The 26,601-nt window shown below is 37.1% G+C and overlaps 1 protein-coding gene across 3 annotated transcripts in view; it reads right to left on the bottom strand.

Annotated features, from left to right (window-relative positions):
• atp10b (ATPase phospholipid transporting 10B) overlaps positions 1–26,601 on the bottom strand; it is a 356,966-nt gene that overhangs the window by 129,462 nt on the left and 200,903 nt on the right. Inside the window, exon 1 of one of the 3 annotated variants that reach the window (XM_039775062.1) lies at positions 24,448–25,048. The exons of the other annotated variants lie outside the window; for them this stretch is intronic. Within the exon in view, the coding sequence (XP_039630996.1) occupies positions 24,448–24,857 (410 nt within the window). The 5' untranslated portion in view covers positions 24,858–25,048. Of the gene's footprint in view, positions 1–24,447; positions 25,049–26,601 lie in introns of those variants that run through there. 3 annotated transcript variants of the gene reach the window in all.

Genomic DNA, 26,601 nt, shown 5'->3' with positions numbered 1-26,601 from the left:
TAATGATATTAAACAAATAATAACTTAAAAATTGGATAAGAACAGCAATTGGGTCAATTACATTGTACAATATAATGAATACCTAAAACAGAAAGCAGTCATGCAAGAGAGAGCAAGACATACAGTAAATGACTACTAAAATACAGAAGAGTAGCAAGGCTTCTCCAGCAGTGTATTAGCAATCTTTAAACATGTATAGCTGCTATTTAAAAATCATAATAGAATATATTGTAATTTCTCCAAGATCACTGGGATTGAAGATATCATTCAATGGACCCAAGGCATGTGAGCCACACACAAAATACTGTACTTATGAGCAGAACTTCCCATGTTGCGTCACAGAAGGTAGTCTGCATTCTGGCAAGGCAGCATCACAGCCTATTAGTTCTAATTAATTTCATTTTAATGAAGCCCTGCAGCTTGTGAATCATTACTCAACTGTTATATTTATACTAGCCGTGGCTGGTCTTTTTAAAAAGTCTAATTACATATTAATATGGCAAATACTTGCTTGAGGGGAATCTGTCATGCAGTCACTCTTGCTAGCTAACATGCCCATGGTTGCCTGGTATGATGTACCAGCCCTAGGAGCTGAGCAGATATCATCATATTTTATTAGACAGCAAGCTTATAACTGAATTTGTTGAAGGCTGAGGATATGATTTGTGTTTGGCATACAGAATAATTAATAATCAGCATCCCATATTTTTAATAATCCGGGTATGAAAACACACAATGAGGTCTGGATTTGAATCCTGGCTTAAGGACAACAGCTCTAATTGTCAGAATCGGGCAGTCAGACCTGACATGAGGAAATTTCAGATAATGAAAATTCTGCTTGATTAAGCAAAAAATATATTTCTTGTATTTCCAGTATTAAACATATTTGATTTACAGTGATAAGTTTGACTCAAATTTGACATGTCAAGGACCGGAGCTGCAGAACCCCTGCAGCTATCTGAATCAATGATTGGTGAGTGAGAACACCAATAGATGATCAGTTCATTGTTAGCTAGTTGCATCACTATGATGTTTGATTCCATGACTTTATAAATAAAAAAGGCTGCAAGTAAATGCTAAAGCAGTTCTGGGAGAAACCCTGGGACGATCTACCTATCAACATCAGAGAAGCCCTGTTAGTTTCAGCGAGACTCAAGCATAGTATATTCTTGTCAGAGCTACTGCTGGTGCTGAACATATTGGTTTCTTATTTTGATCTTTAATTAATTATATTCTGACTGACCCTTGATATGTTTTCTCATTTTTCTTTCTTTTCACTGTCTCCATGGTGGTCCATGGTCTGCCTTGGAATGAATGTCATCACAAATAATGTATATGTACAGGTATACTATACATACCTGTACATACTGTATACACATATTCTGTATATATAATGCATAATACTTGTAAGTGGTAAAAACATACTAATTACTAGGTCACTTGTTTATGCTTTAGATGCTTATAGTTATATAAATTATTTTCTTTGCTATATTGTCATATTTCACACATAGATTTAGCTTGCGTGCTGTATGCACTATATAAAAGTCTCCTACCTAGTACTGAGAATATTTAACACCATACTGAACAAGACCTTTCAAATTTAAAATATCCACACAGAAACAGAGACAGAGAATGAATTTACAGTTGCAGGCTTACAAATTGGCATTATTTATGGTTACAGTGAGGAAAAGGAGAGTCTTTGGAATTTTAGCATTTGTTTGGCAATTGTAAATAATATATGAATACGATAATAAAAAGGGAGCACACCTATCTGTTGCTTCTAAATGACTTAACTTTTGATTAGTCACTTGTTGGAAATCATCAAACCATCCAGCATTGGATCCTTTCTAAACCAAACCACATAAGCACAACTGATAGGAGAATCGGGCAAGAATTTTGTCCACATTCCTGTTGTATCAGAGACTCTTGTTCTGACACTGATGGTTACAATAAACTCCTTATCTCTATCGCTGCTTGTATGTTTCAAGTTAATTCAGCATTAAAAGCTAAGCTTATTTTTTTTTTATATACTTTGTTTCAGTATTTTGTCTTTCGCTGCCTGTTTGGAGGTGTGTGTGGGAGTGTTTTTGGCCTAGCATTAGGATTATGATAAAATATCTTTTTCTGGGAGTTTGTGTCACCTGCAAAACACACGGGTTTATTTTTGATTTGTGTTTATGTTGCATGTCTTTTAGCAATACTGTATTTGTAATTATTACATAACTACAGGACAGAAAAATGTTGCTTCCTGGCAGGATTCTTGACTTCGAGAGTTCCCTGTGACCTTAAGGTAGAAGATGCTGTGTCTGTTAGTTTGGGGCGGGTTGGAGTTTGGGTTGACCTTCCTTCAGTTTATAATGCTTACATTTTTAGACAATACATAAACACTCAGCACTAGTGCTTTAGAGAGCAAGTGATAACAAGCATCAAGTAAGAAATTGTGAAGGCAAAGTGTGTTTCACTGAGAGATTCACTCATTTGCTTAGTTAATTTTAAGGACTCGTCTGCAGATTCTATACAATGTAAAATACACCGTGCTATAACATCTTTTTCTTTCTTTCTTTCTTTCTTCTTAACTAAACATATTGCTTTTTTTACTATAACCATCAAACAATTTCATCCAACTTTGCCCAGAGTGGGAAAAGTGGTTTCCTCAGAGTCTCAAACTGTAGACTTAAATGAAGAGCAAAATTGTAGTTTGCAATTTATGTCTTAGCATTAATAAAAAAATTATATCATAAAAAATAAAACACTTTTCTTCTGTAACATTTTTTTTCTCTAGTTCAACTAAAATAACCAACAAACAAGCAAAAGCACAGTCACTGCATCTCTGGCACGATGCTATAATTGTAGTGTGTAGAGATAAGTGTGCCAAAATGGGAACACATCACAATTTACAGTGGTGTGACTACATCAGCTTGACAAATCAATATCCTGGATATAATTTGGTTATAATGTGTGATGTCAAGATTTTTGTGGAGTCTCGTACATGTACTATGCTGGTGGGTCTTCAAATCTCGAGATAACAGAGTTTTCAAATAGAGATTGATGAGCTGTTTTAGCTTCTTGAAGTATGTTCTTATCACACAGACAGAACAGATTTTGAATTGATTAAAAGAAATGTAATATATGAAGATTAATGTAAAAAAGTCATATTAAAAATGTATATCATTTTAAAAGAAATTTTACAGCCATAAATGGTATGTGTATAGTAAAGTTTATCCGATCATGATTTTTACACAGAATACTACAGGGAAAAAAATGTAAGAAGTCATCATTTTTTAAATTTTAATTTTTTTTTATTATACTTTAGAATTGGGTTTCTTCATTTATCTATTGTGAACGATAGGGGGCACTCTCGCTCCCTTGAAGCCCTGTCCACGACTCCAGACACCAGGTAAAAGTCCTCAAATTGACTTTATTTTCTTGCCACAGTGCACAAAGCACACTCTCCACCACAATTCTCATTAAATTACAATAAACCACAATAATACTACAATCCTCCAGCTCCCAGACGCGTTGCCACCCTTCCACCCAGCTCAGCTCGTTGTCTGGGAGTTCCCATAGTCCTTTTATACCTCCTGACCCGGAAGTGTTTCTGCCCAATAGTCCACAAGTCCTTATTCCTTCCTGGTCAGGGTAAATAGTCCCTTTCTTCAACCCGGAAGTCCGTCGCTCTTCCTGTGACGAACCTCCAGGTCACAGGGCACGAAGAAGCCCTCGGTCCTCCCTGTAGCTCCCTCCTGTGGCCCCCATGGCATCCAGCAGGGCTTTGCATAAAAACTCCAATGTCCATGATGCCCTGCTGGTCTTCTGGGGACCTCCACGCTGCAAGGAGGGCTCCACCTGGCGGCTTGGGGGTATTGGCCGGGATAAATGGCCGGCCATCCATCACACTATATATGTATTCTAAAGTGAACATCTCTACCTTTTTATCTCAGTCAAATATATATAAAAGATAAAAACGTAAATGAGAACAGTGGCAATCTCTTAGTCCATCATGATTTTCACTACTGTATTCATTTTATTGTACTAAATGCCTGTTTTATTTGATAGAATAATATAATTTTGTTTATCCTGCAAAACAACTTGTGAGGTGTTCGATATTTCTATATAAATAAAGTCTTACTGATCAATTTGTTGAGGCAAAACAATAAAACCCTTGAGCCCTTCAGCATAACCATGGTAGTCCAGTAATTAGGCCACTGCACAGCACAAGTAGACCAGGCTCAAATTCCAGCTCTGTGATGGTCTGAGTAGTGTCTGCATGCTCTCCCAGCACCCATGTTTGCTTTTTCATGTGAACTCAAGTTCTACTTTTACATTCCAAAGACATGTTGAGTTGGCCCTGTATTAGTGAGTGTGGGTGTGCGCACAAGTGTGCCCTGCAACAGACAGGCCATTCACACAATGTTTCCAGGAAATAATCTGATTTCCATTTTCCAGAACTAAGCAGATTCAGATAGCAGATAATTTGTTGGATTAATGTGGGAGAACTGACTAAAAGTAAAAGTCTGGTGAAAGCTGATTGTTGTCATGTTAATATCTTTTTATGTACATAGAAAAGGAGGCAACTCTTCTTTCGTCTTGGTTTTGTACAAATAACCTGGAGTTCAATATTACCAGGACAGTGGAAATGGTAATAGTCTTTTGCAAACAGCAGCTACAACCCCTGTCACTAGAAAATAATGACTTTTGAGTCAATAGGGTGTAATCCTTCAGATTTTTGGGCGCAACTATGACAAACTCTCTCAGTTGGGACATTAACAACCCAACCATTACTAAGATCTCTCAGCAGCAGATGTACATTTTACTTCAACTGATGAAATTAAATATTTTTCAGCCCATCCTAAGACAACTCTACAAAGCCACAATTGGAAGTGTGATCATTCACTCCATTGTTGTCTGATGTGGTTTAGCAATGGTCCACTCCAAAAATAAATTGCAGCACGAGGGTGTGGTCTGCTGAGAAAATAATTGGTTATGCTCTTCCATCTGTTGCACACCAGAATGTGTCTAGTGTCATAAACTATGTCAAAAGGATTCCCACTAACTCATCTCACCCAAGTCATCACTTGCTCCAAAAACTCCCATCTGGTAAACCCTTTAGGTCAATTAAAACTAAAACTAATAGACATCTAGACAGTTTCTTTCACAGAATCAGAGCCCTCACAAACCAGGAATTTAGCCTTTCTTGCTCACTTATTCATGTGTTCTTTCAAATGCTCTTTAAAGGTGTTAGTGTGTGCAAGTATATGTATAGTACATGTGCATGTAATGTGTGTGCACAGTATATACATACACACCTTCATATGCACATCTTCTTTAAAATTGCACTATTTTTCAACTGTTAATGATGTATGTTTTTTTTAACTTAGGTTATTTATGTTATTTTTATATGATGTTATAAGTAACTGTGGATTAAGTTTTGGCAAATAAATGTGACTCTGATTCTTATTGTCTGTTCCTACACTTCATAGATTCAAGTCCATATCAGTTAACACACTTGTAAGACTAAAAACAAATGTCCCAAAAGCAACTGTGTTTCTGTAATTCATCAGAATAGCATGGAGAGATAAAACCGGCAAAATGTAGGGTAGCCTTCCGTCTCAGCCACCAACACCAGCACAGAATGAAGAAAAATTGATGGATAAGTATCAGGTAGAATATTGTTAACCAGGAACCTGGATGAAACTCTTTAACTTACAGGAATAGTTGCAGTTCCTTCTTGTTCAGCATAGTGCAATAAATCTGTGTTGCAAGTCTGAACTTTTGGTTACATAACAGTGGTAAATTCTTTATCATTTTAAGCAAAAAATGTAACTGCTTGTCTGCTTATCTTTTCCAGCAATACTGGTTTTACAAGGAAATTTTACAATGTATGCTGAAACCATGCATGATGGGAAATTATCTTTACCAGAATTCAACTAAAAAATAGCAATACACCAACCTAGCTAGCTAGCTAGCTAGATAGATAGCTAGATAGCTAGATAGATAGATAGCTAGATAGATAGATAGATAGATAGATAGATAGATAGATAGAAATTTTGACTTTTTACAGAAGCCAATTTGTTACGTAAACAAAAATATTACTTTTGCTTGAATAATAAAAGTTTAGTAATAAAAACTGCTTCTCATAAGGCATTAACATTAGAGTTACCAGGTTTACCTAAAAAAGTAAGTCTTATTCAGTTCATTCACATAACCATTTCTGTTGTTAGTACTAACTGAATATTATTGTTAAAAGGGGGTAATCTTCAATTCATCCTTATTTTTAAGCAAAGTGTGACAGAGAACTGGAGGCCATCCAGTTATAACTGGCAAAAACTAAGAACTAGACCAGGATGGAATGCTATCCCATCATATACAGTAGCACTTTCACCAGGACTTTTACCAGTCCCTGGATCAATTTAGGCTTGTTGATCAACAGAAAAACATGTTTGAATCGAGGAAGGAAACAAGAGTCCCTGAATAAAATTCATAAACATGAACACAATGTACAAACTCAATAGCACCCTGGATGGGAATTGTACAGTATGTGGGTCTAAATACTGTAAGGTAGCAACTGTACCTTTGTGTCACACCAGGGATGATGGAAGGTCATTCTAAATGTAAATGTAGACCAGCTAAGCATAAAACATTTCAGGGCAAGTGAGATATCAAGTTAAATAAATTCCTGGAACCCTGAATAGAATCTCTGTTTTGTATATTGTTTATGAGTAACTGGGACAGAAGTGTAATAGGAGCTGAGATGGGTTTTTGCACAGTCCACCCATAATCTGATTAAATAGTCACCTTCTTGAAACTGGGGACAGAGACTATAATGCAATAACCAGAGTAGCAAGATTTAATGAAATATGGAGTAGAATATGTAGACTCAGAATGAGTATAGAAGTTCATTTGTAATGGATTTCATATGTTGTGAATTTTTAATTCAAAAATAAACTATATATTTACTATAGAAATGACAAACAAGTTTTATACTAAACAAATCCTGCCCTTTTAGTAATATGTTTTTAACACAATAAACATTACATGTAACTCAAAAAATATTATTGGTACTTAGATTGGTATAAGTCACTTTATAGTAAAATGTGTCTTCTTATTTAGGTTTTGCTATTTAAAACAAACAAAAATATACTGAATTGATTTGAATCCCATTGTAGCAGGTTGCATGTTCTCCATTTGTTTTGGTGGGCTTTTCCTCAGGGTATTTTGAGTTTGTTCTCCCACCACAAAGGTGTGTGTGTGTGTGTTAGGTTATAGGTATCTCTAACCTGTTCCTGCATGGGCAATAGTAAGGTGCACGTTACTATTTCTGACATGTACCTGATGCTACTGGGATAGACTCCAGCCCCTGAAAACTTAAATTGACTTAAGTGGGTATAAATAATGGACGGAAAACTTCAGTCTCCAACAGGTAATGAAACTGTATATAGTCATGATGGCAGTATGAGTAACACAAATCCAGCAACACTCAATAATAATTGTAACCATTAGATATGATTTGCAGATGTCAATAATGCCCACCTGGGATGCCCAGTCAATAACAAAACACATAGATATGGTTGCTTTGAACAGCAAAGAAATAAAATAAATTCAAGGAAACAACGAAGAAATTCCATGTATAGGGCTGATCTTGGGACTCCATGAAGTGGCCTCTTTTAATGTTGAACTCTTATCTGTATAAAGAGTGACAGTATTGAATTGATTTTACATACGATAAAGCCATAAAGATTTCAAAATGAATTAGCTTTGTAAACTGGACTACTGCTCATCTCTGCAACTGCAAAATTAAAAATAGCCGTATGTGTAAAATAAACATATGGTAGTCAGGCAATTATCAGGTACAGTTACAATATGCAGTATGGAGGCGGTGGAGGAGAAGCAGGCACTAGTGAAGAGTTTTAATAGACTGATCATCCTGTCTCTCTCTTTCTGTTGCCTCAAGAAGGTTTAGGCCTGTCAGCTTTATATTCCTTTCAGTGTATTGTTTGCTTTGACATTGTTTATTAGGGAACTTTTTTATTTGGTCCAGTTAGCATTTTTAGCAAATATCCCAGTGGACAAGAGAGGTTCAAAAGACAACCAGAAACCTTTTCAAATTTCTCGTGAAGCAAATCAAATTTTTTTGTTTTTGATTTTTACAAAAGACACTCTTTGGCTCCTGCAATATTCATTTTATCAAAATAACACTGTACATCTGTGGGATGGCAAGACCATTCATTTTAAACTGCATTCACTCATCCTGCAGACATATCCTCCTGTTTAATTCATTATAAGGACAATATGCTATTCGTTCAAAGACTCAGGTCTACCAAAGAGAATTCCTGAAAGTGAAGAGCGAGTCTCCTTCTAGCTAAAACAAATCAACTTGATCGATGTCTTCTTTCGGAGCGTCCATTTCTGTATGTTGTAACATAAACAAATTTATTAGAAGTGCTGTTCTTTCTTTTTAGAGATTTCTTGGCCTGTTGGAGCAGAATTTAAAATATACTTTAAATCTTACTTGCATTTTTATTACTGCCTGTTTTGTATTTATGGAAAATGAAGGAAGAATGTGAAGGCTTGCACAACTTTAGGTTCCTGAAGGTTTATTGCACCAGCACTGTCTGGCATATCAAGAAAATAATTTATCCAGGATGTTTAACAAGATAAAAAATTCCAAGGTGATATACCTGCAGTTTATCTTGTAAACTACTATGCCAGTTGTTTCACTTAGCATGTGGCTAACGAACTGTCCTTTCTATGTGCTAGGATAGGCCACAGTTCATGAAACCGAAATAACGAATAAAAAAGCTATACAAATTTAACATAATCCAGTAATCAAACCAAAAACTTTCTGAAAAAGCTCATTGTCATTAAAGGTTGCAAGTCGCTGGAGTCTGTCCCAACAGCAACCACACAAGGAGCAGCAATTGATCATGTTCATGTACGCAGTCACTGGGCCAATTTACAGTAAAAAAACAGGAAACGCCCAGGCAGAGAAAAACAAAACCAACACAGAGCATGAGTGGGATAAGATTTGAACCACGTCTCTCTCTACTAGTAATGATTAAGCAGAGCTAACCACTGCACTATCAAACTGATTTAAATTAATGGTCACTTTCCATCTATTCTATAATTCCAGTACAGAGCAGACCATTACTAGAACAGAGGGCACAACAACAGACTTCATCTCATCCGGAGACACAAGGTGTGCCCACTGAATTCTCTGGGTCCGTCCACGGCTTTTGGCGCAGTAAGCTGTGCCTGGTACACCTCCTTTGAAGGTGCCCTGGGGTATCATGACTACATGTCTAAAACACCTCAATTGGCTTCACTGAATTTTGACAAGTAACAGTTCTACTATGAGGTCCTTCTCTTGGCAGCTTCATTCAGTTTTAATTTATAAAATTTAAAATAAGAGTTAGTTCAAGGAAGCCAAATTCCTTATTTTGAAAACCTTAACTTCCAGAGCAGTATTTTTGTATTTAAAAAAATCCACATACTACATTTTAGTGGTGTTTTTGGCATTCTGGGGGGGTTAGGGGAGGGTGAGCACACCAGAATTGTCCCACTGCATATGTGTGCGGTCTTCTCTAAAGTAAATATTAACTTTCCTAACTCATAATTTTGGTCCCTCTTTTGCTAATGATTAGCAAAACATGCAAGTTCACACACCTTTCACATTACAAAAGAATCAATCAATCAGAGCTGGCACCTGGTCCGGTTGGTATGAGGACATAGTGATACCCTCTGACATCATCACCTTCTGACTAAATACGGCCATACAGATTTAAATGCTATAATAAAAGTGAGAGCCTTGCAGCCGCAGCAAAAATATACTAGCTATAAACTGACTAATTTCAAATGGCAGCACCTCAAGTTTAGAATCAAATGGCTTTGACTACCATGCGGCCAGGTGTTTTCTGGTCAGTGTGAGGCCAATACAACAACAACAACATTTATTTATATAGCACATTTTCATACAGAAAGTAGCTCAAAGTGCTTTACATAATGAATAAAAGAAAAATAAAATACAAAATAAGAAATTAAAATAAGACAACATTAGTTAACATAAAAAGGAGTAAGGTCCGATGGCCAGGATGGATAGAAAGAACAGAAAAAAAAACTCCAGATGGCTAGAGAAAAAAAAAAAAAATCTGCAGGGGTTCCGGGCCATGGGACCGCATAGTCCCCTCTGGGCATTCTACCTAACATAAATGAAATAGTCCTCTTTGTAGTTACGGTTCTCACGGATAAAGAATTTCTATTTATAAACTTTATTTTTTTTTTAACTCATCAGGAATCTGTTATTCATACTGCTGGCTTTTTTCCATGAAGTGGAAGGAGCAAACATAGGCTGCCTTGGTGGCTTTTTCAAATTTACAATGGTCCTCTTCAGAGGTTGGTGAAAATCAAAATGCAGTGTAATGACCTGTGAACGATGTATTCCTGATATTGATATCCTTTCTTTTTTTTCTCAGATTACTGTGGCCACCTTTAAGGGAGCAAATGGTGCTGGACTTTTTATACCTTTTTTCTGGCACTGGCTGAATGGCTATGACATGGAAAAGCTTCAATCAGAAGCGTGAACATGTGGTAAAAAAAAGCCAACAACAACAGTTGGTCCACATTTTAATGATGTTCAAGCATCTTTGCTAAACTGCTGTTGTCTACTCATGAATTTCTGCAAGACAAATGAGCCGACTTGGAGAGGAAACAGCAGATACACTAACATCCCCTCAGTATTAACAAGTAGAGAGGGCAGGTTCCAGATACTTAGGTGTCCTTATCACAGATGACCTAACCTGGTCCAAACACACCGACAACTTTGTCACAATGTGTTTACCACCTAAGACAACTAAGGCGTTCCAGGCTGTCCTCTGAGTTACTAAAGAACTTCTAGAAACCTAGCACTGAAATATCCTTACAGGAAGAATTAATGGCTAGTTTGGGAACAGCACACTGCAGACCCACAAAACTCTGCAGAGAGTGGTACAATCAGCTGAACACATCACAGGGTGTGCACTCTCAAACTGCCAGGACATCTACACCAAATGATGTGGGACCAGGGCAAAGAAAATTATCAGTCTCACCAACCATTCCAACAACATCTTTTCTGAGGTGTAGTCAGTTAAACTCTACCGCTGCCTGAAGTCCAGTTCAAAGAGAATGAGGAGGAATTTTTTTTCCCACAGTCCATCTGCATCTTAAAGAAGGAAAATGTCTAAAAATACACGATGCCTTATTGTTAACTCTCATACATTAAGTCATTTAAGTTATTAATTTAGTTATTACTAGGGGGTTCGCCCCCTGCTTGATTCATTCGCCAACCCCCCAGGCCTGTGCTACGCGCCAGCCACTTCGCGTTTCTGGCACTCGTATTGTGAAGATGGGGGCTGAACGCACCCCAAGGAGATGTGGTCGCTCTTAAACGGTGATACAATGGGAAACAAATAGTTTTTTTTTTACCTCCTCTTTGCTCAATCAACTGCTGGCTTGCTACTGCTGCCATACCATGTGATCTGCATCTCACGCAGCACTTCGAACATTTAAAAGCCTGTACAGCAGCTGTTCTACTCTTTGTCTTTTATTTCCGGCCCAAGCGTGGTTAAATCTACTTGGCACAAAGTCTTGTCCCATGGGACGCGAGTTCTTGATATTTTTTAGTTTATAATTTAAAAATGGAATAAGAATCAGAAAATCTAATAACATCACATTAAAGTTCAATAAATTCTCAAAAGAATGATACCAAACATATATATGTAGGTTTTTAAAATAAGCCCAATTTAAAGAGTGACAAAAAAGTCACACAAAAACGTCACATAAAATCGTTGCACAAAATCGTTGTACTTTTAGGCTTAGGATTTTATATACCTGTATACTGTATAGAGTAGATTTATTATTAATCACGTGTATATTTCTATAAATGATTTTTGATATGTATAAAGTCGTGCTATTGTTATTGTCCGATTATACCAAAAGGTAGAGTCACTGGAGTTGAGCATTTAAAAATTTCACTACATATTATACTATATATGTCATTTGAATGTTTCAAATGAAATTTGATTTGATTTGATTTTAAGGGTATAGAGAACAATGCAGGTCCAGTCGTTTCATCCACTCAGCCAGAGGCTTGCATAAAGACATTTTAATATAAATTCACAATATATTTTTCATAAGTAATTGTACATTGAGCATTTGATAGAAAATTAGAAAAAGAATATAGCTTTAGAAGACACATTTGACGGCTGCTATAAACATTTTAATAATAAATTAAATTGCTTAGGGAAGCTTATTACTTATTTTGTACAACATCTACTACAGATTTGTGTTGTGTCCCACCAGTCTTTAATGAAATTATGTCACATATATTGTAGTTAATATTCATCATATTCATATAAATGATCAAGCTATATACATTTTATATATTTCTGATCCAATCCCTGCTTGGATTGACTTTAAAACCAGAGTGGATTCCTCTCTTGTGTCTGCTATTGTCAGCTCTCTGTTTGTTTCCATTCAAAATGTTTAATACCCCAGGTATGTGCTTAAATGAAAAATGAACAGATACTAAAAATGATAAAATTAGTTCACCTGTTAATTTACTGAATGCAATGTTTCCTTTTGCTTTCCAGTATCTTGGGGCACAAAACATGCATCAAAACAACTTAACACAATTTAACATCCTGGGGGTCACAGGGAGCCAGAGTGTATCCTGGCAGATTTGGATGCAAGACAGTACCCAACCCTGGACTGAGCACCAGTTCTTTGCAAGGTGCATTACAGTTATGAATATGGCAGTTTAACTGCTGCCATGCAGAATGTGAAGACACCACATAGACAGAAAAAGGTATGGGATTTGAACCTTGGGCACTAACAGCATGGGAATTAACAGCACACACCACTGTTATTGTTTATTCATTTATGGATCATAATATATTTTATGTATTGGAGCAAAGACTTTCACTATCATGACACACTGAAAAAACAAAAAACACAAAATGCAAGCAATTACCAATGACCAAAATGGCCAAATAAGTTACTGTACACAAGTGAGTATGTACAGTACTCTCTGTATGTATGTACTCCCATGTTCTTATCATGGGAACTATTAGAACAAGGCAGGAAACAACCCCAGATAGAATACTTCCTATTCACAGGGCAGATTTACATATCCAACATAACCTGCCTATTCAGTTCAGGGTCATAATATTGCAGTACTTAGTAACAGGTGGGACCCCAGCCTGGAAGGGTCCATCGTAGCACACACTGACACTAATCCACTCACATACACTAACTTAGGATCACTATTAATTCTAATATGCATATCTTTGTGATACACCTTAGAAAATTATTAAAAGTAGATCCATTGGATGTTACTATATACTGTACGCTGATTAAAAGTTACCTTTTACCATACACATAATATGAATGATTTACTATCATTACTGTATAACTGGGTTTTTCATATTACAAACATCTGAAGCTTAAAATTAATTATTTTTCTGGGCATATCTTTTAAAGTGAGAAGCATTAGTGTCTTGTATACAGTTTACAAAGAAGCCAGGCTTCAACTGAAAGCCTTTAATGCACTGTTTATTAATTTAGGAAATGGCATCCTGTTAAAAACTGTCCCTTGTGCATTTCTAAAGCCCAATACTAATTTCCAGTAGCAATGCACTGGAATTTAGGACTAAAATGAGATTGTTATAAAATTGATTTATAGCTTTGGAAACTAACAAGCAGATTATTTGAGAATAATGTGATAACAAAGAATGCATAAGAGAATTCAATCTGCTGGATGTGGAAGTCAAAGGTGTTAACTTGGCTCTGTAAACTCTTGATTTTCGCTTATAAGTCTGCACTTTACATGTTACACAGTGAAAGAGAGAAAAGGCCTTATAGCATTAGAGGTTCTGGAATGACATGTGGCTGATGCAAGTGAAGCTATTGAGCAACTTAGGGAGAGGCCCAGAATGACACACTGTACACTTTGCCCTTTCCAAATGACACGCAAACTCTTGTGTGTATCTTCGTAGGTGAGTTCCTGTTGTGCCATAAGAGGAAAGCATCAGACAGGGCTGATACACACTGTCACTGAATCACTTGGCCGTTTTCAAACTGAAACACTTTGTAAAGTTTTAGCAATTGTGCCTATAGTGCCAATAAAATTAAGTTTGAGTTTGGCTTCATTAAGGCTACAGGACAATGAGGGGTTTTTAATGGTCTGGAGTTAAAAAGTACTTGAGCTTACTCAAAAAAAAAAAAAAAAGTACTGCATTACTTTACAAAAAAATTGCCTGCTGCTGCCATTATCATCATACATATGTACAGTGGTGTGAAAAACTATTTGCCCCCTTCCCGATTTCTTATTCTTTTGCATGTTTGTCACACAAAATGTTTCTGATCATACCATACCATACCATACCATATTTATTTGTTGAGCGCTTAAAAACACAGCATTACAACTGACCAAAGCGCTGTACAGTTACAACAAGCAGGACTAAAAGCAAAATATTAAAAATAAACATTAAGAGAGAATTACAACAGAGATACTAAAAACAGGTCAAGGGACCAAATAAAATAGAGAAAATAGCAAAAGACAAGTGGAAAATGAAACAGGTTAAGAATTAAAAGCCAATGTGAAGAAGTGCGTTTTTAGGCGAGATTTGAATGTGGCGACTGAAGCGGCTTGCCTAACCACTAAGGGCAGGGAGTTCCAGAGCCTGGGTGCACAGACGGAGAAAGCCCTTTCACCACGAGCTTTAAAACGTGCCTTGGGAACGGTTAGGAGCAGCTGATCTGTGGATCTAAGAACACATTTAACCATTAGTCAAATATAACACAAGTAAACACAAAATGCAGTTTTTAAATGATGGTTTTATTATTTAGGAGAAAAAATCCAAACCTACATGGCCCTGTGTGAAAAAGTAATTGCCCCTGAACCTAATAACTGGTTGGGCCACCCTTAGCAGCAATAACTGCAATCAAGCGTTTGCGATAACTTGCAATGAGTCTTTTACAGCGCTCTGGAGGAATTTTGGCCCACTCATCTTTGCAGAATTGTTGTAATTCAGCTTTATTTGAGGGTTTTCTAGCATGAACCGCCTTTTTAAGGTCATGCCATAGCATCTCAATTGGATTCAGGTCAAGACTTTGACTAGGCCACTCCAAAGTCTTCATTTTGTTTTTCTTCAGCCATTCAGAGGTGGATTTGCTGGTGTGTTTTGGGTCATTGTCCTGTTGCAGCACCCAAGATCGCTTCAGCTTGAGTTGACGAACAGATGGCCGGACATTCTCCTTCAGGATTTTTTGGTAGACAGTAGAATTCATGGTTCCATCTATCACAGCAAGCCTTCCAGGTCCCGAAGCAGCAAAACCACCCCCTGACCATCACACTACCACCACCATATTTTACTGTTGGTATGATGTTCTTTTTCTGAACTGCTGTGTTCCTTTTACGCCAGATGTAACGGGACATTTGCCTTCCAAAAAGTTCAACTTTTGTCTCATCAGTCCACAAGGTATTTTCCCAAAAGTCTTGGCACTCATTGAGATGTTTCTTAGCAAAATTGAGACGAGCCCTAATGTTCTTTTTGCTTAACAGTGGTTTGCTCCTTGGAAATCTGCCATGCAGGCCATTTTTGCCCAGTCTCTTTCTTATGGTGGAGTCGTGAACACTGACCTTAATTGAGGCAAGTGAGGCCTGCAGTTCTTTAGACGTTGTCCTGGGGTCTTTTGTGACCTCTCGGATGAGTCGTCTCTGCGCTCTTGGGGTAATTTTGGTCGGCCGGCCACTACTGGGAAGGTTCACCACTGTTCCATGTTTTTACCATTTGTAGATAATGGCTCTCACTGTGGTTCGCTGGAGTCCCAAAGCTTTAGAAATAGCTTTATAACCTTTACCAGACTGATAGATCTCAATTACTTCTGTTCTCATTTGTTCCTGAATTTCTTTGGATCTTGGCATGATGTCTAGCTTTTGAGGTGCTTTTGGTCTACTTCTCTGTGTCAGGCAGCTCCTATTTAAGTGATTTCTTGATTGAAACAGGTGTGGCAGTAATCAGGCCTGGGGGTGGCTACGGAAATTGAACTCAGGTGTGATACACCACAGTTAGGTTATTTTTTAACAAGGGGCAATTACTTTTCACACAGGGCCATGTAGGTTTGGATTTTTTTCTCCCTAAATATTAAAACCATCATTTAAAAACTGCATTTTGTGTTTACTTGTGTTATATTTGACTAATGGTTAAATGTGTTTGATGATCAGAAACATTTTGTGTGACAAACATGCAAAAGAATAAGAAATCGGGAAGGGGGCAAATAGTTTTTCACACCATTTTATATGCTTTGGTTGTCTGATGACAGCTGGTGAAAGTGAGTTTAGCAATGTGTGCAGCTTGCAATCCAGTGAAATGAAGTGAACAATACATTAGGCATACAGTACAATTAGTTTTAATGAAGTTAAAGTTTAGTAAGTTAAGTTTAGCACAGGGGTCCCCCAACTCCGGTCCTGGAGGGCCCCAGTGGCTGCAAGTTTTCATTCTAACCCTTTTCTTAATTAGTGTGCTGTTTTTGCTGTTAATTAACTTTGTTTGAATTAATTTTAATTGACATAATTTTTAAAGATTTGTTCCCCTGAATTTCTTCATCATTCTTATGAATTATTTCCTTAAATGGCACCCAAACAGAAATGAAATGTGAAATTAGTGGTCAACAGAAGACCAGCTAAGTCAGGGCCTGAAACTCCAACTAATTCCACTCCAACCAGTTGCTTAATTAGGCACTGAGCCTTGTTGTTAATTAAACCCGTTCTTTAATTCCGTGGCCCGTTGCTGCTCTCATTGTGCAATAACATACATTTCTGAAATTGTAGATTTTCTCTTTTCTAAGAGCAGCGTTAAGATGTTTTGGGGACCTGAGCAGATCAGCATACCTGAGACCTTCACCTTTCTTTATTTTCAGATATTGTATGATCGACAATGTTGGTCATGTTTTGGTTCATTTTGTATCTCGTGATTGTTTGGCTGCTAATTAAGGAAAAAGAAACAATTAAGGGGTCCGAGTCTTCAAGAGCAGGTCAAATAAACTAAAATCAAAAGAAGTTAATTAAGAGCAAAAACAGGTCACTAATTAAGAAAAGGGTTAGAATGAAAACCTGCAGCCATTGGTGCCCTGCTGAACTGGAGTCGGGGACCCCTGTTTTAGCATAAGCAGAGTGATAGCACAGAGTTGTCATTCCTGCCTTACATTGATAGGGTCTGCAGAGTTTCCATGTTCTCCCAGTGAATTTGGGGATTGATTGGTAACAGTAGGTGTGCATATAATTACCTGTTTAATACTGTATACTGAAAATATAACAGCAATATTTCTCAATTATGAAAATATATTTAGTCCTCCATGTGCTGTAAAGTAAAGAACAGCCATCCTCTATTTCCGTCACCAACCATCCCTATAGATTTCAGGTATGAACATAAGACACTATATAACACTGTCTGAAAAAATCTAATTTCAAATAATTAAAAGGAAAACTAATCTGATATTTTATTTATCAGTGACTTTAATTGGATTGCACACAGCATACTCTTTTCTGATTAACTGTGTGATTGTACCATGCAATGGACCGGGATATCGTCAACCATGTTTGCTTCTTGATTTAAACCCAGTGCTACTACAATTACTACTAGCTCTTTGTGACTCTAAGATGGGTGGAATAAAGGTACCCCTCAGCACATGCAGGATTAAATGTGGTCCTATAACTTTTGTTAAGTTTTTGTCATTTGATTGCACGTTATTCATGTGCTTAATGTCTTTCTCGTTCTCTGTCACTGGATGGCATGAGCATGCACAAGCACAATGTTATTTATCAACCGTAGCAGGAAATGTCTTTGCAAAATATTCTTTTACAAAAAACAAAATTATTGTGAGATAATGCAATATTTTTGAAAAGTAACACAATATTTTTTTTGAAGTGGTAGAAATAAGCTTCTGTAAAAAAGAGCATCCACTGAGAAGGTTCATGGGAAGAGTGAAGATGAAAAGCCATTAGAAGCAAAAGGTTAAGTAAAAATGGGACCAGCAGAAAATAACATGTTAGCACAGAGCAAGAAATGGTCAATCGATAAACAAAAATTGAAAAGCATGTATATGAATATTATTTTCTAATATGCTTATACAGTTCACGATCACTGTGAGATAGTACCTGTGCCTGTCTAAAGAACTCTAGTCCACCATTTCTAGTCCAATTAACTAAAGGAATTCAATTCAAATGAATGTAAATATTGTTAAAATATTCATAAATGTGATTTCAATATGTGCTAATAAGATTTGACCGGAGCCCCATCCATGTTTGGTTTCTACCTCATGCCTGATACTCTGGGACTAAACTTTAGCTTTATACAGGCTAATGAATTAATAAATATGATTCAAATAAGCTTAGTAACATCAAACTTACTCTGGATCAAATAGGATGCTGTTTTGCAAAGAATACCGAGAAATTGAAAGAGGAAATTATCCTAATGTCTTATAAAAAGCAAGTAAAACCATGCTGCAGCAACCAACTGTTTTCCTAAGACCAAAGTTGGAGTCGTGAAACAGAAGCTGTTCTTTTTGCCATAAGTATTTATGGCATTATTTACTGTATATCTGGCATGGGAAATATACAATTAAAAAAGCTCCATAAGCAGCTCAAGAAGTGGCTGCACTTCATTCACTTGGCCTTGACACCAGGGACTCAAAAGCTGAAATACTACATCACCTGTATGCGTCAGCATTCTTTCCATATCTGCAGACGCAACTGGCAGATTCCTTTTCATTGTTAATATTGCAGCAAGTCTTGAGTAGGTCTCTGCTTAACCCACTATTCTAGTTTTGGAGGTAGAGGAATCACATGCTACCTTTGCCTTTGTCACCAATAAACTGAAATCCAGAAACCACGATGTCTGTGCAGTAATGTAGAAATGTGAAAAGGTCATGGGGTGTGTACAAGGCAGGCACACAGCAACATACATTGTTATTAAACATTATATCTACCAAGGGCATAAAAGTATTCACAAGCGTTTTTTTTTTATTTCTAAAGAATTGACTGTAAAATAGGTGGTGACAATCCTAGCTCAGTACCCTTATTTGTGTTCTTTGTGGGTTTTTTTCCCTGTGCTTTCTTTCCACATTCTGGAAGGCGGACATTAGGTCAATTTCTGTCTTTAATCTGCTCCAATCTGCATGAGTGTGCTGCTTCCAACTTTGCATTCACTGTGGCCAAGATAAGCCCTAGCCTATGTGACCCAGAACTGCATTAATTGGGCTCAATAACAATTGGATGGATAGACAGAATTCATATTCAGCTGCATAAAGCATTCATCTTTTCATTTTAGTGTCTTTGCAGTGGAATCTTTGCATTAGGTTAGAATTTACTTATTATTGATTAACACAAAAAATGTATATTGTGCAACTGAAAGCAAAATAGTACATGTTCTTTAAAGATAATTTTAAAGCAAAAACTTGAAATAATCAACTTCATAAGAACTTCTACCACTTGTTTCAAGAAGTCACACTGTTAGAGAACAGAGACAGATCAAAGACTGTGGATGGCTGTTATACATTCCAGAAGCACCCCATGCAGACGTGGTTACTGCTTTCCATGTAGAGCTGCCTGGCAGAGCCCTATCCCCAGAATCCTGAAATAAATTAGGTGGGCTGGAAAGTCTATGGACATTCCACAAAGATCCAGACCAGGTCTGGTTTCGGTCCTGTGACTCATGCTGTCATTGATCCTGAAAAGGATTAAGCAGATTTTAAAATGGATGGACAATGGCTAGATGACTGCATAATAATTGTGCAATTGTAAAAGTAAAGTCAATGACTGTTATCATTCTTTTGTTCCTCAAATGGCAAGTAAGTTATATGCAAACTTTCACATGGAAATCATAATTAAAGCAGAACATACAGTGCATCCAGAAAGTATTCACAGCACATCACTTTTTCCACATTTTGTTATGTTACAGCCTTATTCCAAAATGGATTAAATTAATTTTTTCCTCAGAATTCTATACACAACACCCCATAATGACAATGTGAGGTTTTTGCAAATTTATTAAAAATATATAATATAAAAAAAACTGAGAAATCACATGTACATAAGTATTCATGGCCTTTGCTCAATACTTTGTCGATGAACCTTTGGCAGCAATTACAGCCTCAAGTCTTTTTGAATATGATGCCACAAGCTTGGCACACCTATCCATGGCCAGTTTCGCCCATTCGTCTTTGCAGCACCTCTCAAGCTCCATCAGGTTGGATGGGAAGCGTTGGTGCACAGCCATTTTAAGATCTCTCCAGAGATATTCAATCAGATTCAATTCTGGGCTCTGGCTTGGCAACTCAAGGACATTCACAGAGTTGTCCTGAAGCCACTCCTTTGTTATCTTGACTGTGTGCTTAGGATCGTTGTCCTGCTGAAAGATGAACCGTCGCCCCAGTCTGAGGTCAATGCTATGTTAGGTCAATTGAGGCTGATATTCAATGACAAACACTGAGGCCAGAAGTTAACTGCACCATAGGCTTTTACTAAGAACATTCTCTGAAACTGCTTGTCCAAGATCTCTCTTAACCCCACTCTGGCGCCCCCTTCTGCCTGGGAATACTACCAATCATTGTTACATTTATTTCAATACATAACAGTCAAGAGCGCTCTGGAGCAGGTTTTCATCCAGGATGTCTCTGTACATTGCTGCAGTCATCTTTCCCTTTATCCTGACTAGTCTCCCAGTTCCTGCCACTGAAAAACATCCCCACAGCATGATGCTGCCACCACCATGCTTCATTGCAGGGATGGTATTGGCCTGGTGATGAGAGGTGCCTGGTTTCCTCCAAACGTTATGCCTGGCATTCACACCAAAGAGTTCAATCTTTGTCTCATCAGACCAGAGAATTTTGTTTCTCATGGTCTGACAGTCCTTCAGGTGCCTTTTGGCAAACTCCAGGCAGGCTGCCATGTGCCTTTTACTAAGGAGTGGCTTCCATCTGGCCACTCTACCATACAGGCCTGATTGGTGGATTGCTGCAGAGGTGTTGTCCTTCTGGAAGGTTCTCCTCTCTCCACAGAGGACCTCTGGAGCTCTGACAGAGTGACCATCGGGTTCTTGGTCACCTCCCTGACTAAGGCCCTTCTCCCCCGATCGCTCAGTTTAGATGGCCGGCCAGCTCTAGGAAGAGTAATGGTGGTTTCGAACTTCTTCCACTTATGGATGATGGAGGCCACTGTGCTCATTGGGACCTTCAGAGCAGCAGAAATTTTTCTGTAACCTTCCCCAGATTTGTGCCTCGAGACAATTCCTTTGACTTCATGCTTGGTTTGTGCTCTGAAATGAACTGTCAACTGTGGGACCTTATATAGACAGGTGTGTGCCTTTTCAAATCATGTCCAATCAATTGAATTTACCACAGGTGGACTCCAATTAAGCTGCAGAAACATCTCAAGGATAATCTGTGGAAACAGGATGCACCTGAGCTCAATTTTGAGCTTCATGGAAAAGGCTGTGAATACTTATGTACAGTACGTGTGCTTTCTCAATTTTTTTATTTTTAATAAATTTGCAAAAATCTCAAGTAAACTCTTTTTCACGTTGTCATTATGGGGTGTTGTGTGTAGAATTCTGAGGAAAAAAATGAATTTAATCCATTTTGGAATAAGGCTGTAACATAACAAAATGTGGAAAAAGTGATGTGCTGTATATTGAAATTTTATATTTAGTTAGATTTATATTCAGTCCTATAATAGGAGGCATAGTGGCAAGTGCTACAGCTGATGCCTTACAGTCCTGTGTCAGCATAGATGTTCCTCCAGATATTCTGCTTTTCCTCCCACAGTTTAAAGGTTAATCAGCATGTGTTAACTGGGCCCACCTGAGTCAGTAATGGCATAGAATCCCACCTTGGATGGACTCCGGCATTTCCCTTATTGAATAAAGTTTATTCATAAGAAAGTTGCAGTCTCACAAATTTCCCTACAATGTCACCAAATGTCAATGATGACACAAAAATACTTGTCAGGAGCAGAGAAGATGAGGATAAAAAAATAAAGAAAAACAGAAAATTATTTTACGATTTTTTCAGGTTTTAACAGTAAAGTTGCTTAATTAGTTTGGGTTTATGGTTACCAAAATCAGAAGTGCAGGCTCTGAGGCACTCTGAATAGGGAATGGTTACCTCTTCAGATGATTATCTGTAAAATTATAACACAATCTGAATCTCATGAAGGCATTAACAGCATTCAGTAATCAATAAAGTGTCAAATTATAGAACACATTCACCAGCTAATGATTTATGTAATTTAAAGAGTCTTATATACATAGTAGTTATTTACAGAAGTTAGCTTCATGTTCTACAGTACTAATGTTTTGTGTGTTTATGATAGCACTGATGGTATCACAAAGGTGCCTTTTGCATATAAAATATGCAAAGATTTCTGAACAGTTAGCCTTCCAAATGTGGCACAGAGGAACAGTCAATATATTTTCATAACTGACAATGCAGTGTATAGACAGGTCATTCCTAACAATATGGTTATTTAGTTGAATGTAGAGCTATTTTAATGAATATTCACATTGATAGTATTTTGGATCAAGTGCACAGATAAGTGTTGAAACAGCTGGTGAGTTCCCTGCCTTATTACATACATTGTGTGCAAGCAGGTAGGATTAGTTTAAAATTCCTGCATAAATACTTCATGAAAAAAATAATAAAAATACTGTATGTGGTAATTGTATTCAATAGATACATTAGAAGATAAAGTCTAAATATGACATACTGAAGGGTTTCAACTCCAGTATTTGTTAAAATATCAATATTGTAATCTTATTTGACAGATGGCACTTGCAACATTTGACATACAGTTTGTTACATTTCTTTTTTTTGTTTTTCCAGTTGGAGGACAGGCAGGTGAAGTAACTTGCTCAGGGTTACACCGTATCAGTAGTGGGATTTGAACTCAAAAACACCACCACATTCCACTGCATATAATGAACCTTTAAAATGATATTAATTTTATTCCCAGCTATTTATTATGTGCAGATACCATAGGCAGAACTCTGTGTTCTACTAACTACCTCAACTACCCACTTTTTATAAACTTTAGTTATTTATTAAATTCCCTTATTATTTAATGATTCAAGAAGGTATGTTAAGTTACACTTTTTTACACTCTTTCTTTTTTTAGTGCATTTTAGTGTGATTAAAATAATTGTTTCATTGGAAAACTTACCCTGTCTTCTGTTGTTTTTAGTGGTGCCTGCTAAATCTCCCCTTTGGACAAATAAAGCACTCTCTTTCTAAATTTCTCATTATACAGGTGCATCTATATTTAGAAACATGATCCACTGATGCTTCCAGAAAACTTCAGAGATCAAACGGGGGGTGTTTATGCATGTTTATATGTCAGGTGTTTATGTAATGTAATTGTATGATTTGATTTTGAAAAAGTATATCAGTCATAATTGTACAATGGGGAGTTGGGGCCTCAAATTAAAATCCTGTTGTCCCCTAATTGATGGATGAATTTATTATAATGTCAGAGAGATAGATATGCAACCATGAAAGGCTCAACGTTTATAAGTGTTCTGTGTGAAGCACTACTTTACCTCAGCAGAAAGATGTGGGAAAAGAGAAAAAGCTAGCAAAAGACAAAGCACATACAGTACAGCATCACTTTGGGTAACACTTGATATTGTAGATATGTTCAAAGGCAATTTTCGTTCATTGTCTGTCTCTTCAGACTATACAGTCTGTCGCCCTAGCCTTCAATTTGGCAACTGGCATCCCACATGTAAACACAGTAGACTCCCTGTTCATGTTTATATGCTTTATAAGTGCAAATGCTTAAGCTGACTGCAGACACAAGATCCAGACAGGATAAAGTCTGATTAAATAAAAGCACAAATTTAGGATAAGAAAAAAAAAAAATCAATACCTCGGCATACAGATACAGAGCACAAAATGATGTAATCTTTAACCAGCTCCTGCTCCTGTCTACAATCCCAGGTAACCATAAGACTGCAAGCACCCAGGGTTTGTAAACCACAATGAGTGCAGATTAACAGGCAGCCTTCACAATTGTAGCTTCACACAAAGCCCACTCATGAGACCAGAACAGACTTTTACCTCATGCCGAAACCCTGTCCTAAAAAGTCCAAAATGTCACTCTTCGTTTAAGTAAAATCTCTTCAGCGACAACTGTTCAAGTCCACTATTTTTACTGATTGTGCAGTAATATTTACCTTATAAGCAGTGTTGTTACTACTCTTTCTTAGACTTTTTGTAACTTTTATTCATGTTCTTAAATTGGTTAAATGGCAAAAAAGTACTTTATAATCCTTACCAAGACTGAAGCCAAGTCTATTCGGTATTTCACCTAACAAGTTTAATTAAAGGTTCAAAGAAATGTAATGCAGTTAATATATTTACCTGGTATAAATGAGACAGCTCATATTATTTATCTCCTTATCTGCTGTATATCTACGGAAGTCTTCCCAAGCATCTTTAATGGCAGTGATAGCCAATATGACACAAATTGGAATGAGCGAGAATCCTGGCTGGAAAGCATTTAGAACTGGAACAAAGTTTAGGGCTGCAAGTCCCACAAAATAGATATTAGCAAACCGGTGAAACTGTTCAAAAAGGTTTTTGGGCAGGAAGGACAACAAGGTGTATTTGGTGGTTTTGATGATGTTAGTATCATAGTCCCGGTTGGGAAGCTCCTTCTTCCTATGGCCTTCAAAGGGTAAATTAGGAAACACAGTCCTGAGCTTGTCTTCCTTCGCACCTGTTCTCCTGAATACTCCTGCCGCAAGACTCTCGGGAGCCACTGAAGTCATCTTGGAAGAGGGATTCCAAAAACTCTTCCTAAAGAGGTTATTTTTTGAAAGTGCTCATGCTGAAAGCCATTGCCTGGGCTTTAGGAGAAGCGGCTACACTCTGGCAGGACAATGGTAACACGCGAGAAATTGTAAGAAGAGCACTTGGAAGCAATTCCCATTACAGTTGACTCACCCTGTGAAACCTGCATAGTCACATACCTGTCTGCCTCAAGTGTCATTTAAAGCATTACCTTATTACCTTTCCTTATTGCTAGTTCAGCCTGGGCTTGTCTGGGTCCTAACAACCACCATATTAAAGGCCACATTTCACTATGAAAATAACCTGTCAAGTTACTTTTCAGATGCAGTGTCTATATATTTATATATAGAGTATGGATAGATATATAAAATGGAAATTACAGAGTGTACACTTTGCATGTCTTACAGTATATACAGCATGTTATAAACTCTATGTGCCCCATATTTAAACAGTGTACAGTACATCACTTTGAATTCAGCCAATAAAAATCAATTACAAGCAATCATCAATGCAAATGGGGCTGTGTTCAAGCTGTTATAATAGTGCAACCCTGTTTATACTAAAGGCCATTACAAATTGAAGACAGTCTACCATGCAAATTAAAGCCTTTTGCTTTTCAGTATACCAGGTCAATGAAAAAGATCTTTTAAATATGTAACAAAATTCAGCTATTATAGCAGTAAAATGTTGTACCGTGTTAGCCATAGATTGATACAGGAAAAAGTAGTGTGAAATGACACCTTTTATTGGCTAACTAAATAGATTACAAATGCAAGCTTTTGAGGTAACTAAGGTCCCTTCATAAGGAAAGGTGTAACTGATGAAGGGGGCTTAGCTGCCTCGAAAGCTTGCATTTGTAATCTATTTAGTTAGCCAACAAAAGGTGTCATTTCATCCTACTTTTTACTGTAGCTATTTTTTATGAAATATGTGCAGAGCATCTCTACATTTTTGACAGGTTTCTATGTGAATAATTGTTTGCAGCTTTACAAGCATGTATGATACTAGACCTCAAGCAGCCGGAAACATTTTTGCAGGCTAAACATGCCTTTTTTGTAGTTTCCCTTTAAATGTGGTTAAGCATTTTAAATACAAAAGCATTCAAAAGCAGATCAACAGCATGTAGTCCTCCATTAGTCCCGTTCCTTCATGCTACATTATTTCAACAATCATGAATCAAGAGATGAAGGCTCTCATTCTTTTTAATTTTCCACAGAAAGTGTTGCCCAATACTGATAAAAAGTGAAAATGCATTTAAAAAGATACAACATGGCTTACTTACTAAGACACTGGACTTTAAACCACCAGTTCAGTTATTTTTCAGTTCAGTTTTATTGTCCTATGGTACTATGGTATTGTCTATGGTACTTGGTGTTATACTTAGTAAGTAATTATCTTGTTTGTGCTCCAACTGTAAATAATGCCTGTAAACAGCTATAAAATATATATGATATAGAACATTACATTGGATAAAGATGTTGCCAAAATACAGAATAATAATTCATTTTTTTTCTCCTGCAAAATGTTGGCCAGATGAAAGCCTTCTGCTAACTCTACCTTCCCATCACTTGTCTCCTTAGTCACACTCATTAGCTTTAGTCTGAGAAATAGAAGCAGTTAGGAAGTGGTCTATGAACACCACTGATGGTAAGACCATACATCGAGATCTGCCTTAGTATGACGTTAAAACAAAAGAGTTTCTGATTAAATAAAGCTGCCTCC

Source organism: Polypterus senegalus, chromosome 13 (assembly GCF_016835505.1).
Source record: "Polypterus senegalus isolate Bchr_013 chromosome 13, ASM1683550v1, whole genome shotgun sequence".
NCBI lineage: Eukaryota > Metazoa > Chordata > Cladistia > Polypteriformes > Polypteridae > Polypterus > Polypterus senegalus.
Note: the sequence above shows the minus strand (reverse complement) of the source record. Positions and strands in the feature narration are given on the sequence as shown.